The 14346-nt window shown below is 51.2% G+C and overlaps 1 protein-coding gene across 1 annotated transcript in view; it reads right to left on the bottom strand.

Annotated features, from left to right (window-relative positions):
* Positions 1–4890: 4890 nt before the first annotated feature.
* The window catches only part of cntln (centlein, centrosomal protein), an 88098-nt gene continuing 78642 nt past the window's right edge, over positions 4891–14346 (bottom strand). The window contains exon 27 of the mRNA XM_062515634.1: positions 4891–5653. Coding sequence (XP_062371618.1) covers positions 5543–5653 — 111 coding nt within the window. The 3' untranslated portion in view covers positions 4891–5542. The remainder of the gene's footprint in view (positions 5654–14346) is intronic.

Below are 14346 nucleotides of genomic sequence, written 5' to 3'. Positions count from 1 at the left end.
CTGCTAAAACCAGGACTGTGCATCATAACACTGCTAAAACCACACATTCAATGGTGGCCTAAGATTGAAACGGAGGAGAAATTCATTTTTAAAATGTCTACATGTTTCCTGCATTTTTTTGTGAATCTATTATAATAAAGAGAGAGATAAATAAATAAATATCATTATAACAAGCAAAACATTTAAGGTGACCTAATACTTTTGCATAATCTCTTTTGCATAAAAGTATTAGTATTTGCTAAGTTTGAGTGTCATCAAACCATAAGGCAGTGAACAAAATACATTTGTGTTTATTATCTGACAAAAGAAATAAATGTCAAGTACACAATAATACTCTCATCTCCTGCACAGATAAAAGGCTGCCAGTCCTACCACCTGCTGAACTGGAACCGGGAACAAAGAGAGAGAGAGAGAGAGAGAGAGAGAGGGAGAGACAGAGGGAGAGATGAAAGAGTGAGAGTCAGGGCTTCGTGGCAGACTGGGCACCAGTGGCCTGAGCGGCGGGTTGGATGCCCGGTGCTCTGAGCCTCTCCCCCCGCTGGTGCTGGCGCAGGCCGGCCTTCCTCTCAGCGCTGCGCTCCCCTCCACTCAGCCATGCTAATGGGCCGGCCCTGTAATTGGTCCCAGCGATGTGGGCCGGCTCACCTGCGCTGGCAGGGGGAGCTGCAGTCCGTCCTGTGGCCTGCCGAGAGCCGCTGTGGACGGACCTCTACCGCACTAATGCTATGCAAATAAAACACACAGGCGCTGTTTGCTTCCTAACATCACCACACACTAGGGCTGTGTGTGTGTGTGTGTGTGTGTGTGTGTGTGTGTGTGTGTGTGTGCGCGTGTGTGTGTGTGTGTGTGTGTGTGTACAGACAGTCATTAGCAAGGCTGGTGTTCCCATGTTGTGCTATTTTGTTTCAGGGATTTCTTCACCTCTCTCTCCCTCTCTGGTAAACTTCAGAAAGTTGTGCTTCAGGAGTCAAGTATTAGAAGAATGCCCATACAGAAATATTTACAGAAACTAGCACATGTATGACAGTCAAGTGTGTGTCTGTGAATAATTAGAATTAAAAATCCATTACTAGAGGCTTCACAACATGAAGAATTAACTAAACCATTTGGATTTATGATCTTTATTTGAAAAACAAAACAAAACAAAACAAAACATAATTTTACCATCCCAGTCCAGATCTCATCTCCCACTCCAAGGTCCCTTCCTGCTTCTGTTCCAATCAGCTGAACGAGGCAAAAGCCGTAATCTCCCTAAATAAGCTCTGAGCCACCATGAGAATATGCGGGATCTTTTCTGGCACAAGCATTGAGGAAATGTAAGCTGAAGAACTGCCATGGTCTAAGGACAGAATCCCTCATATCAGATGGGTACAGTGCAATTAGAGCATCTACAATCACCATCAGCTGTGGGATGTTTGGTGTCTGCTTTTGGGAGGACTGTTGGGAGATTAACATGGACACACACTCATTCAGCTGTCAACACAGTTGCAGGAATACTGGCCATCATGAATATTGGACGTTTAAAATGGAGACCTTGTGTTAATCACAGACTTCACAAGAGCAGGTCAAAATGTCACAAACAGACACGAGAGTGACGGAGTAAGGGATGAGAGAAAAGAAGAAAGGGATGAGAGAAACGGAGAAACAGAGAGAGCAAGAGAGAGAGAGAGCAAAAGAGAGAAAAACAGAGAGAGAGAGAAACACAGAGAGTGTGAGGGAGAGAGAAGAGTGCTGCTGGGGCGGCTTCTCCCCCAGCTGTCATGGGTGTGGATTAGTGGCTGCTCTGCACGGGCCTCTCCCCCCTGCTCTCCAGGAGCTCTGGCTACAAAGGCTCCAGGCTTTAGAGAAGAGGACTGCACTGCACTGCACTGCTCGCTCCGCTCCGCTCAGCCACTGGGCGCAGGCTGTCAGACCCCTCTCATCACCGCCGCCTTCTCATCACCGCTGCCTTCTCATCACCGCTGCCTTCTCATGGCATGGCTGTCCGTCTCCCCGCCTCTGGGATGGACAGTCCAGACTTCTTATCTGTGCAGGTGTCCAAGTGTCCAAGTGAAAGTTATTGACTATTGATATGACTAGTATTGATTAACATGTGCAATTAATCGATAAAATCTGATTATTGGTGGGGGATGATATTCTGGTGCCATTTTGTCATTTTGTGGATGCACAAACTCTATTCCACTAACACAATAGTATTCAGGGAAATATTAGAGCCCTCTGGTGGACACACTCTATAGTGCAAGATACAGCCAGAGAAGTACAACACACAACTGTACTCAGTACACACATAAGGATGGCAAGCTCAGTGTGTACACAATTTTTCCCCCTCATTAATTTTTTTTTATCAATTTGATAATTTGATGATAAATAAATATATACAATAAAACTGAATGCTGAATCTCAGACATCATGCTAACGTCTACTGTAGCTAGCGGCTGGTGCACTGTGAGCAGTGAGAGGGCCTGAGGCCAGGACCGAGGGACGGACTCACTGGAGGTGTCCGTTTGCTCCTCTCCTCTGCTCTCCACTCCTCCTCTACTCCTTTTCTCTCCTCTCCTCTCCTCTCTCTACTCCTCCTCTCTACTCCTCCTCTCCTCTCCTCTCTACTCCTCTCCACTCCACTCCCCCTCTCCTCTCTCCACTCCTCCTCTCCTCTCTCTACTCCTCCTCTCCTCTCTCTACTCCTCCTCTCCTCTCCACTCCCCCTCTCCTCTCCTCTCTCCACTCCTCTTCTCTCCACTCTGCTCCTAATTGTGCATGGGCAGCGGGGTGCGCCGATTGGCAGCTGTGATCCCCTCCGCTGCATCCCTTTGTACTCGGCCCCCAGCGCTCCCCAGCAACCCCCCCTCACCCTCCCCCCAGTGACGCAGGGCAGCGGGCCCGGGTGTGTGTGTGTGTGTGTGTCGGGGGGTGGGGGGGTGCAGGGGCGCCCCAAAGCCACCTCCTCATCGATCGTCCTCCCAGTCAACTCCCGACCGCTCGCCCCCCCCCCCCCCCCCCGGTACCCCAGCGCAGCAGCGGCCCAGACCCTGCTGAAAGTGGGACAGGTGGATTAAAGACAGATGAGCAGAACGCAGGGAGAGACGGACAGAGAGAAAAGAGAGAAAAGAGAGAGCGAGGGAGGAAAAAAATGACACAGGCGCCGAGCAGCTCGAGGAGTAAAGAGAGGGGAGGGAAAACTTTGCATTTGGAACTTCTGATCAAAGTCAGTCCCCTAGGAGACCTGCTTAATGAGAGAGTTCTACAAGAGGGATGGAGAGGAGGAGAGAGAGAGGGAGAGAGAGAGAGAGAGAGAGAGAGTTAGAGAGTGAAAGAGAAGGAAACACACAGGAAGGACGGGTCTCATTCTCCATTCCTATAGAGCATTTGGAATGACTCGGTGCACGGGGCCGTGTGTGTGTGTGTGTGTGTGTGTGTGTGTGTGCGTGTCTAGCATGTTCAGGGGGAGGCAGCACAAGGCCAGGTTAATTAAACCGTGGGGAGCGCCGGCACATTTGAATATGTCACAGAGACGGCGGCCACATCAGTCTGATGGCGCGCCTCGGCAAACATGTTGACTAGGCTCTCCGCATTAGGCTGGGGGGGGGAGGGGGGGGGGGGCACGGGGAGAGGGGGGGCTCCATGCTAATTTGCTCACAGTGCTATCCCCCCCCCCCCCCCCCCCCCCCCCTCTCTATCCCCACAGCACGGCGGCGGTTCCTCCTAGTTATTAATGTTTGTCATTAGCAGCATTATGCTTGAGGACAGTGACTAGAAACCAGCACATTTATATGGGACAAATATTGACAATAGCTTCCTCTTGGGGATTCACAGAAGAAAAGATGCAAACTATGTTAATTAATGGTAATTAACCACCAGGGCTTGCCTCTCCTGGATCACAGCTAAATTGGTCCCCGAGTTGCTTGAGACACAGTCCTGGGCTAATCCTTTATTATAAAAAGATAAAGGAAAACGACATCATTAGCATAAATTTGATGAGATAAAAAGTTGAATTATTCTTGCTAATTCCTGAACGGGTGGTTTTACATAAGGTTGTTAATTGTACAAGAAAAAAGCAGGCAGGAAAGACAAGTGAAAGAAGGAAAACAAAGAGACGGATAAAATAATATCTGATTAGCGAGAGAGAGCCAGTAGCAGAGCCACACACTCAAGGACACGCACAAACTCACACACCAACTGCTCACAAATATGAGATGAAGCTCCGCACCAGAAAACTACGGAGATCTATTCAGTCTTCCAGACGATGCGTTAGAATGTCTCAAATATTTATCCTTTAAGATAAAAATAATAATAAATGGAAAAAGCCAAATAATAAAATGAAAGTGAATCAACTATTTAAACGATTTTGGAAAAAGTAAACAAACAAAAAAATCGTAGCGATACATACTGCAACACGTCGATGCTCTCTCTCGCTGCGCTCTGTTCTGAATGGTAATGGGGACTAAATATCCAACCAAGTTTCACCTCACACTCTCTCTCTCTCTCACACACACATCCACACACACACACACACATCCACACACACACACACACACACACACACACACACACACACACACACACACACACACACACCAAGTTTCACCTCATGCTCAGCGCTGCTGCCAGACTTGCTGTCCCAACTAATTAGCCAGTGGCAGCTGATCCCAGATCAGCGGGCCAGAGCCAGAGGGAGGCGAGTCTGGACCAGAGACTCCACGCCATCAGGAGAACACACACACACACACACACACACACACACACACACGCACACACAGATCCTGGAGTCCAGGAGAAACAGAATACACTAAAGACGGATGATTAACAAAAACATTTTTAATTAAAAAAATCTAGATCAACAAGGAATAAGTTAAAAATTACAGAGAAAAAATATCTCAACTGTAAGCTGTTGCTACCATATATGGGGCATGATTGTCCACACGGTCAGCGTTTGAAGAGGCCTTTCTAAACGTCCAAACATGCTGGCCAGACTGGACTGTGCACAGCAATACTGTGGCCAGGGTCTCTCCTGCAGTGTGGAGGGAGTCCTGAGATCAGTGAGGCCACTCCAACAGCCACACACACACACACACACACACACACACACACACACACACACACACACACACACACACACACACACACACACACACACACACACACACACACACACACACACACACACGCACACACACACACACACACACACACACACACACATGCCACACAGTGTGCACGGACACAGAGTGGACAGAGGGCTGTTAACATCAGGCTAGCAGTGGCCCGCTCCCGGATAAAAAAAAAAAAAAAAAAAAAAGGAAGAGGGGAAAAAGGAGGAGGAGGAGGAGGGAGAGATGGAGAGGTTGAAGGGTTCTTCAAAACACTCCTTCAGCTCTGGCCGTGGCAGCCAAATGGGGCTCCCACTGCGAGCCTGGGCACTCCCAACGTTTGAGGAGGATGATGACAGACCCTCTCGCGCTCTCTCCCGCGCTTCCTCTCTCTATCCCTCTATCCCTCCCTCTCCCTCCCTCTCTCTCTCTCTCCCTCGCTCTCTCTCCTGCGGTCAGGCTTTTTCGCTGACTGCTGCTTCAAGCGTGGCCAGTTCCTCCGTCAGCACTTTCCTCTCCTTCATCTTGGCCAGCATGGCGTCCATCAGCAGCTCTGCAGAGGGGATCTTTGGGGGGTGGAGGTGGGGCAGAGAGAGAGAGAGAGAGAGAGAGAGAGAGAGAGAGAGAGAGAGAGAGAGAGAGAGAGAGAGAGAGAGAGAGAGAGAGGGGAGAGGGAGGACAAGAGAGAGAGAGTCAGACATGGATGTCAAGATAAGGGAAAAGGCTTGTTGTTTTTTTTCACCTGGCAGCCTTTCAGAGGACCTGGTCATGTTTGTGTTTGTGATGACAGGCCGGAGTTAAGACAGGCGAGGGTGGGTGGGGGTGGGGTAGGGGTTGGGGTGGGAGTGGGGGTGGGAAACTTTGCTGATCTTTACTCAGTCTTTTTTTTAGTACAACCATCTTTTTGCTAAGATCAAAACGATAAAATATGCATTGTGGGAATTTCATCATCTTTTTGAAGGAATATCTTATGCGTCTCCTGCTGATGCTAGTGTAAGGTTATTTAACAGCAGTTAGGATCTGAGGCGAGCTCAGGCCACCCACTCAACAGACTTCCCTGCTCTCAAGCTCCGCACTACACAACGGAGCATCACCCCCACATCAGTTATTAGGGGCGCTAGACGACCACGGCGGATTCTCTCTGGTGGAAGCGCCACTGATCCTGGCACAGTGCTAAGTGACCGTGAGGTGGGGGAGGGATCATCAGACACAGGCACTTCCTGCAGCGCCGCGCTTCATGAGCACTGATCGGGTCGGAGAGCGCCGGGCCGGGCCCGGGCCGGGCCTGGCTGGTAGTCGGTCCTGTCAACATCTCCAGCAGCAGCCCAGACGCCAGCCAGCCACCAGAGAATACAGTGACAGCAGCCGCACAGAGTGATGGGGGTGTGAAACGCAGCTGTCAGATGGACATGGAGGAGTAGCACATGAGGAGAGACAGACAGAGAGAGAGAGAGAGAAAGAGAGACAGATATACAGAGAGACAGAGAGACAGAGAGAGACACACACACTCCTTACATGTTACATCAACACAAGGACATTGCTAGCGATCAAAGGCAAATAATGTGCTATAAATATTCATGCTAACTCTGTAGCTCGGCTTGTTTGGAAGAGTCTTCAGCAGTGTTGTCATTCTCACCAAGGTGTCTTGGCTCAACACCTTTACAGGCACTGGACAAACACAGACAGAGATGTTAAGAGAGAGAGTAACAGAAGGAGAAAAAGGATGAAAGATGGATACAGACGGAAGAGAAGGAGGAGGAGAAGGAGAAGGAGAGAACAAGAGAAAAGGGTGGAGGAGTGTGAGACGGCAGACGTGTATAAAGAGAGAGAGAGAGCTCCAGCTCCAGCGCGGCAGGCTGCTACCCCGCGTCCCAGCGTCCCACCTTCATTAGGGGGAGTGGGGAACACGGCTCCCCAAGGGCCGGCCGGCTGGGGGAGAACACACTCCCACAGCTGACTGCATCAAACACTTCTCTGTGCCGAGCGCTCCGCTGCAGATCACACACACACACACACACACACACACACACACACACACACACAGCCAACGCTGCCACACTTACCTACCCAACACACCAGGGAGAACAGGAGTGTGCACACACACACGCAGCCCCGGTACAACAACCTGGGGCTAATCCATACACAAATACATGAGGCTGGCCAGTCAAAGCGCACACACACACTGCTGATGGCAGGGAGTGTAAAGCCTAATTAGCGATGGCTTGAGACTTAATTATGTCCTTTAACAGGTGTCCAACACACCAGCGCAAGCAGGCCACCGGCCACTGAAAACACAACCCCAGCAATTAGCCGCCCCAATCTGTCAGTGGGAAATGGGCTGAGGTGACCGTCCGCACGCACGCACGCACACGGCCGCACGGTCCAGAGAGAACGAGAGAGCGGCGTGGTGCGTTGGACGGCGAGAGCGCTGTGATGGTTTTACACACGGCACTGCAGTGTCAGACAAACACACACACACACACACACACACACACAGGCTCCTGCTCAGCCTCAGGAGGATGTGTGCACACACAGCACTACAGTAGTGGCAGCGCAGTGCTTATGTCTGCGTGCATGTTATGCCACAGTCAGCCTAGCAATGACACACCAGCGCTGCCACCACATGTATTTGTAGGAGCAAAGCAGTGCTGAAGAGCAAATGAGCTGTTTATGTGTGTGTGGGTGGACGTGTGACTGTGTATATGCTAGTGAGCGTATGTCAGTGAGAGAGAGAGCGAGTGTGTGTGTGTGTGTGTGTGTGTGTTGAGAGCGACTCCAGGTGATGACACAGAGGTGAGTGCGGTGCGGTGCGGAGCGGAGCGGCCTGCGGTGTGTGTGTGTGTGTGTGTGTGTGTGGTGAGTGCTGCTGGCTCGGCGCTCTCCACACTAATGGGGCCAGTGGGAGCACACACACAGCCGAGCACCGCTGCAGCCTCCACGCCATCTGATGGCAGCCCGCGCCAGAGCCCACCTCCACCCACACACCACCTCCACCCCCACCTCCACCCTCTCCATCCCCACCCCCACCCTCTCCATCCCCACCCCCACCTCCACCCTCCTCTACTCCGCTCCACCTCCGGGCAGGCCAGACCTGTCCATCCAGGCTGCTCCTCCCCGGCCCCTATGCAGGAGCTTGCCCACGCACCAATCCCTCATGCTCCGTGAGCGGCTGCTTCAGCCTGGGAGGAGAGGAGAGGAGAGGAGAGGAGAGGAGAGGAGAGGAGAGGAGAGGAGAGGAGAGGAGAAGAGAGGAGAGGAGAGGAGAGGAGAGGAGAGGAGAGGAGAGGAGAGGAGAGGGGAGGGGAGGAGAGGAGAGGAGAGGAGAGGAGAGGGGAGGGGAGGAGAGGAGAGGAGAGGAGAGGGGAGGGGAGGAGAGGAAAGGAGGAGAGGAGAGGGGAGGGGGCTGGGGGCGTGATGTACAGGGGCCGTGGACAATGTAAAGGTGTTTTAGAGACCAATTAAGTGACACCGGGATTATAGAGCCTGGGGCCAACCTACAGGCAGTGGCACTCTGCACTCAAAGCCTGTAGCCCCACTGTGAGTTAGTGACTTTATACGCACACACACACACACACACACACACAGACAGACAAGCAGACACACACCTAGCTCACCTTTTTCTTTCCCACAGATCGATTGGGCTCCTTTTGTTCTCCCCCACAGAGGTGTGGGGAGTTTTTAACGGCCCAATTTGTGCGGCGGGTACGAGGGGACTGAATGCAAATGGGAGGCAGGAGACTCCGCTGATCCCCCCCCCCCCCCCCCTGCGTTTAGCAGGAAAGGTCACGGCTGGAGCAGCGCGGTAACATGGTGTATCCATTATCACCGCGTGCGTGCGCACGCCAGCCCTATTCAGCGCTAACTCCAGCAGCCACACACCTTACCGCACTCGTCATTACACTTTAAGCACCTCAAGATGTTTGGTGGACGAGCATACCCGTCGGCAGCGATACCCCCCCAAACCCCCCCCGCCCAACCGCATGTGCAGCGTGCGCTCTCTTGCGAGTGAGCGTATTCTCCAGTGCCGGCGCTGTTCTTGTGATGAACACTTAAACTCGGGGTACACACGGTGTGTTTGCCCCCCTGGCGTCGCTGCTCTCTCATGTGTGATTGCGCTTGGCGCCCCATCCACGTGTGCTGACAAAAACCGACTCCGATCTAGGCCACTTTGGGAAAAACACAGACGCTCCTTTCCCTGATCACAAGAGAGGGAAAGAGAGAAAGAGAGAGAGTAAAAAAAAAAACACTTTTATGATCTTTGATCTTCACACTTTTGTTTTGAAATCAAAGTTATCAAACGAGAACAACAACAACAAAAAAAGAGAAGAAAAAAAACACAAAAGCACCCAAGACCTACTAAAGTCTGCATTTGATTAGGAGATAATGAACGTGTCACATGCGGGAAAATAAATAATAATATTAATAATAAATAATAATAACAAAAAGAAACAGCACTCAGGTAAGAGCATCAAGCAGACACACCAATCTATTCTTCCAGCGTGTAATTACTCGCCCTGAGCCCAGCATCCTCTCTCCATTCTCTGCCGAGGCCCCTGGGGGCCCATATGAAAGGGAATTAGGCACTTGGGGCCACAGATAGTGTAATTAAAAATCTCTCTCTGGTTTTTTTATAAGTTGCTGCTGCTATCAGGTCTATGCAACCTGAGCCGTGCGTCCTGACCTAAATACACCCCAGATTAAAGGCAGCACACGCACAGGTCTTTGTTCCTGCCTCTCCTCCGCTCTTCTCTTCTCTTACTCATTAGGAGTCAATGGGGGAGACGGGGGAGTGTGGGGAGAACAATAGACCCAAACTCCTCCGCTCACCTGCGTCCACTCTGAGCACAGGTCTCCGCATCCACGCTTTAGAGTCGGCCGCATATGACTGACGCACGCCACACGCATGTGGTCACTGCGCGCCCTACTCGGTCAGAAAGCCCTCCGTGGGCCCCAGCCGTGGCGCAACTGGCTGGGACACCTGCACCGCACGCCGGCGACCCGGGTTCGATTCCCGCCCCGTGGTCCTTTCCGGATCCCTCCCCAGCTTTCTCTCCCACTCGCTTCCTGTCATTCTCTCTACTGTCCTGTCCAATTAAAGGCATAAAAAGCCCAAAAAAATTATCTTAAAAAAAAAAAAGAAAAAAAAAAAAAAGAAAGCCTGCCGTGCTCGGAGTTGGTCTGAGACACCAGGTCAGTGGACGGTTAAGGCAGCAGGCCAGCAGAGCTTTAGGCCTTTACTGTCATGATGTCTGCAGGAATTCAAGTGTTCATGGGACAGTGGGAGCTACCTTCCACAGAAACACCTTTAAGATGCTGATCTGAGGTCAGTGGAAGCTGTGTGTACAGTAATTTCCCGACTATTACTTACTGTACATTGATTTTGCTAAATTTCTTACGTTATGAGGTCGATACACGGGGACAGTTAATATGTTTGTTTCTTTTAACTTGCATAACACACAGCCCTGCGGCTTATACACAATGCGGCTACTACACGGGATATGACTGTATTTGTTTCTGCGGCAAAGATATTCTGCAGCAGAGACAGGCTACTCTGTCCAGCAGTGGGCCTCTGCCAAATGGCCTCCATTCCATTCACAAGTCACAGACCTGCTCTACTGAATTCACACCACACCTCTGAGTGCCAAGTACACAGGGAGAGTGGCTAGTAATGCATTACTGGGGCGGCCTTGAAGCACCAAATGCACTTGTATCTCCCCCACTCTCTCAGACTCAGAACATGAGCAAAAAGACTAAAGGAAGCTAGGACGCACGCAAGACGAACACAAACACACACCCACACACAACACACACACACACACACACACACACACACACAACACACGCACGCACGCACGCACGCACGCACGCACGCACGCACGCACGCACGCACGCACGCACGCACGCACGCACGCACGCACGCGCACACACACACACACACACACACACACACACACACACACACACACACACACACAGGGGAAGCTGGAAGAGTCGTGATCAGCAGCCCCAGCCCCAGTGTCCCAGTGACACAGATCCAGTACAAAGGCTCAGCTTGAGTCACAGAGAGAAAGAGCTGGCATGGCTGATTTAATTAACACAGTCATTAAATGAACTTTAATTACAGACACTCGCACTCAGCTTTTTGTTCTCTGTATGGTTATGAAGCGTATCACTTGCTGAAGTTCTCTCCAATAGCGCGCACACATACACACACACACACACACACACACACACACACACACACACACACACACACACACACACACACACACACACACACACACACTCACACTCTATTCAGAGGGAGAGAAAGAGCGGAAACCAAAAACGATGGAAAACTTTTACAAAAAATCCTCTCCTTTGGATGAAGCCCCAGAATGGAGCCATTCAGTGTTCAATAGCACAAGTGCTCTCCCCCCTTGAGCCCAGTAGCACAGATATATTGCACAGCAATTCACTCCTCTCAGTAAACTGAGGGAATAGGCAGTTGTAAACACACACTCACACACACACACTCACACACACACACACACACACACACACAGAGGAGAAGTGCCTTAGCTGTTGAGGTATAAACTGGGTGTGTGTGAGCGCTGATGCTGGGGGAGGCGGCGGCCCGGTTCATTAAAGGCTGGCGGCGGCAGGCCTGCCATCTCCCAGTGTTCATAAAGACCTCTCCATTACAATTTACCTCCCATCAATAATTAGCAGTCCACAAATAAACCCTGGCAATTAAATCAATGGAGCCGGGGGTGCGGGCGGAAGGGGGTGCGGGCGGAAGGTGGTGCGGGGGTGCGGACGGGCGGGAGGCCGCCCCGAGTCGGCGCGCGTGGCCCAGGCGGCACTAGAGCGGCGCTAGAGGGGCGCTGGGGCTCGTTGGGCTGCTGATGGGGGGCCGGGGGGACGGCGCAGCACTAAACCGTTATTGGACGGCCAGCCGGCCGCCGCCGCTGCAGCTAGCGCTGTCCCAGACTGTGACCCTCCAGCGGGAGCCCTTGTGCTGGCCTCATTAAAAGGCAACGCTGCACAGCCAAGAGGGCAAGGGAGGAGAGGAGGAGAGGAGGAGAGAGAGACAGATAGATACAGAGAAAGAGAGAAAGAATGATAGATACAGAGAAAGAGAGAAAGAATGAAAGACTGATAGATACAGAGAAAGAAAGAATGAAAGACTGATAGAAATGAAAAAGAAAGATGGAACGATAAAGAAACAAACATAGGCGCATATAACACTAAACACAGGACACTAATGTTGTCATTGCAGGCCTCTAATATTACCATTCTAATGGAACGTCTATGTCGCTCAGTCACTAGATGACACATTTTGAGCTTGTCTTATTCTTGGCTTTCTGTTGCATCTGTTTGTACCAGCACTGTCCACTAGGTGGCAATATCATGAATTCCTGAGGAACAGGGCAAAGCCCTGCAGTGACAGTAATGTCTTGACTTCACCACAACACAACTGCTCACAAAGATCTGCCATTTCTCTGATGCCATTTCTCTGATGCCCTGCCACTCCTGTCCCCGCTCACTTCCTGTGCCACCAGCCTCAGCTCCTTCTCCAGGCCTACACGTGTGCCCATGCTAAATCAATTCATTAATGAAGTTGAAAAATCTGCTGACATCCTTCACCAAAAAGGGGACAGAGTGAGCGGCTCCATCTCTTTTATCACTCGGCTCTTTGGAAAGCAATGACAGCAGAATCGCGGCTCAATCGACTGTCTGGAACTGACCTGTGGGCTTTTCCATTATAATTAAAGCCCTTTGATTCATCACCGGCTCGTTCACAGTGAAGACATACGGCGAAGACATAACGTCTGGCAATGAAACAATTTCGCCGTGAAATCGGAGGTGCACTGAATGACTTTTGAAAAATTGTCAGTGGCAAAGAGTCGCAGTATTCCTGCCAAAGCAATTCTGTTCGTACAATTGGACAAAAAGGATTAGTGATCTAAGGGTTCTGAAGAAAGCCACTTCTGTGGATGAAAGCGTAAAATAGTGTGATGCTGATGGACTGCAACTGTTGGAGACCAGTCAATGCCAGCCACAAAATAAACATCTCACTAAATCAACTTAAGTTAAATGTACTGGAAACGATTCAACACTGGGGCTTTACAATTCATCAATCATTTTGATTAAACTTAGATTTTGATTACAATATCAGATGTCAATGATAACAAAACCAATACAATTGAGAATAAAACAATTGTTTTTCAACATTCTATTTACAATGTTTTGGACATCCGCTTCTTTCTTTTTGAAAGTTCAATAGTTGGCGGATGTTTTTACACAACAAAGACTCCAGAGTGGCACAAGTGGCAAACGAATAAAAGTCCATCAGAATCAAGATGCAGCAAAGCGACTCGACCACATAACCACAGAACAAAGCTGTGCAAGGGACTCTGTGGTCAATTGGAGTTCAATACTAAATCTATCCAGAGTAATGTAAGCTACAGTACGAGCGGCAGGCCCCAGTCCTGCACGAGGAGCAGCTCCGTGAGCTGTGTGTGTGCGCTGGGACAGCCCTGTCCAGCATCAGGAGCACCTGGGAGAGCTGTGTGTGTGTGCTGGGACAGGGGAGAGCTGTGTGTGTGCGCTGGGACAGCACCAGTGGCAGTGGAGAGCTGTGTGTGTGCACTGGGACAGGGGAGAGCTGTGTGTGTGTGCTGGGACAGGGGAGAGCGGTGTGTGTGTGTGCGCTGGGACAGGGGAGAGCTGTGTGTGTGTGCTGGGACAGCACCAGTGGCAGGGGAGAGCGGTGTGTGTGTGCGCTGGGACAGGGGAGAGCTGTGTGTGTGTGCGCTGGGACAGGGGAGAGCTGTGTGTGTGTGCTGGGACAGCACCAGTGGCAGTGGAGGGCTGTGTGTGTGTGTGCTGGGACAGTGGAGAGCTGTGTGTGTGTGTGCTGGGACAGTGGAGAGCTGTGTGTGTGTGTGCTGGGACAGTGGAGAGCTGTGTGTGTGTGCTGGGACAGCACCAGTGGCAGTGGAGAGCTGTGTGTGTGTGCTGGGACAGCACCGGTGGCAGTGGAGAGCTGTGTGTGTGTGCTGGGACAGCACCAGTGGCAGTGGAGAGCTGTGTGTGTGTGCTGGGACAGTGGAGAGCTGTGTGTGTGCGCTGGGACAGCACCGGTGGCAGTGGAGAGCTGTGTGTGTGTGCTGGGACAGCACCAGTGGCAGGGGAGAGCTGTGTGTGTGTGTGTGCTGGGACAGCACCAGTGGCAGTGGAGAGCTGTGTGTGTGTGTGCTGGGACAGCACCAGT

The sequence above is a fragment of the Sardina pilchardus genome, chromosome 2 (genome assembly GCF_963854185.1).
Source record: "Sardina pilchardus chromosome 2, fSarPil1.1, whole genome shotgun sequence".
Classification (NCBI taxonomy): domain Eukaryota; kingdom Metazoa; phylum Chordata; class Actinopteri; order Clupeiformes; family Clupeidae; genus Sardina; species Sardina pilchardus.
This window is presented reverse-complemented; position numbering and strand designations above follow the sequence as displayed.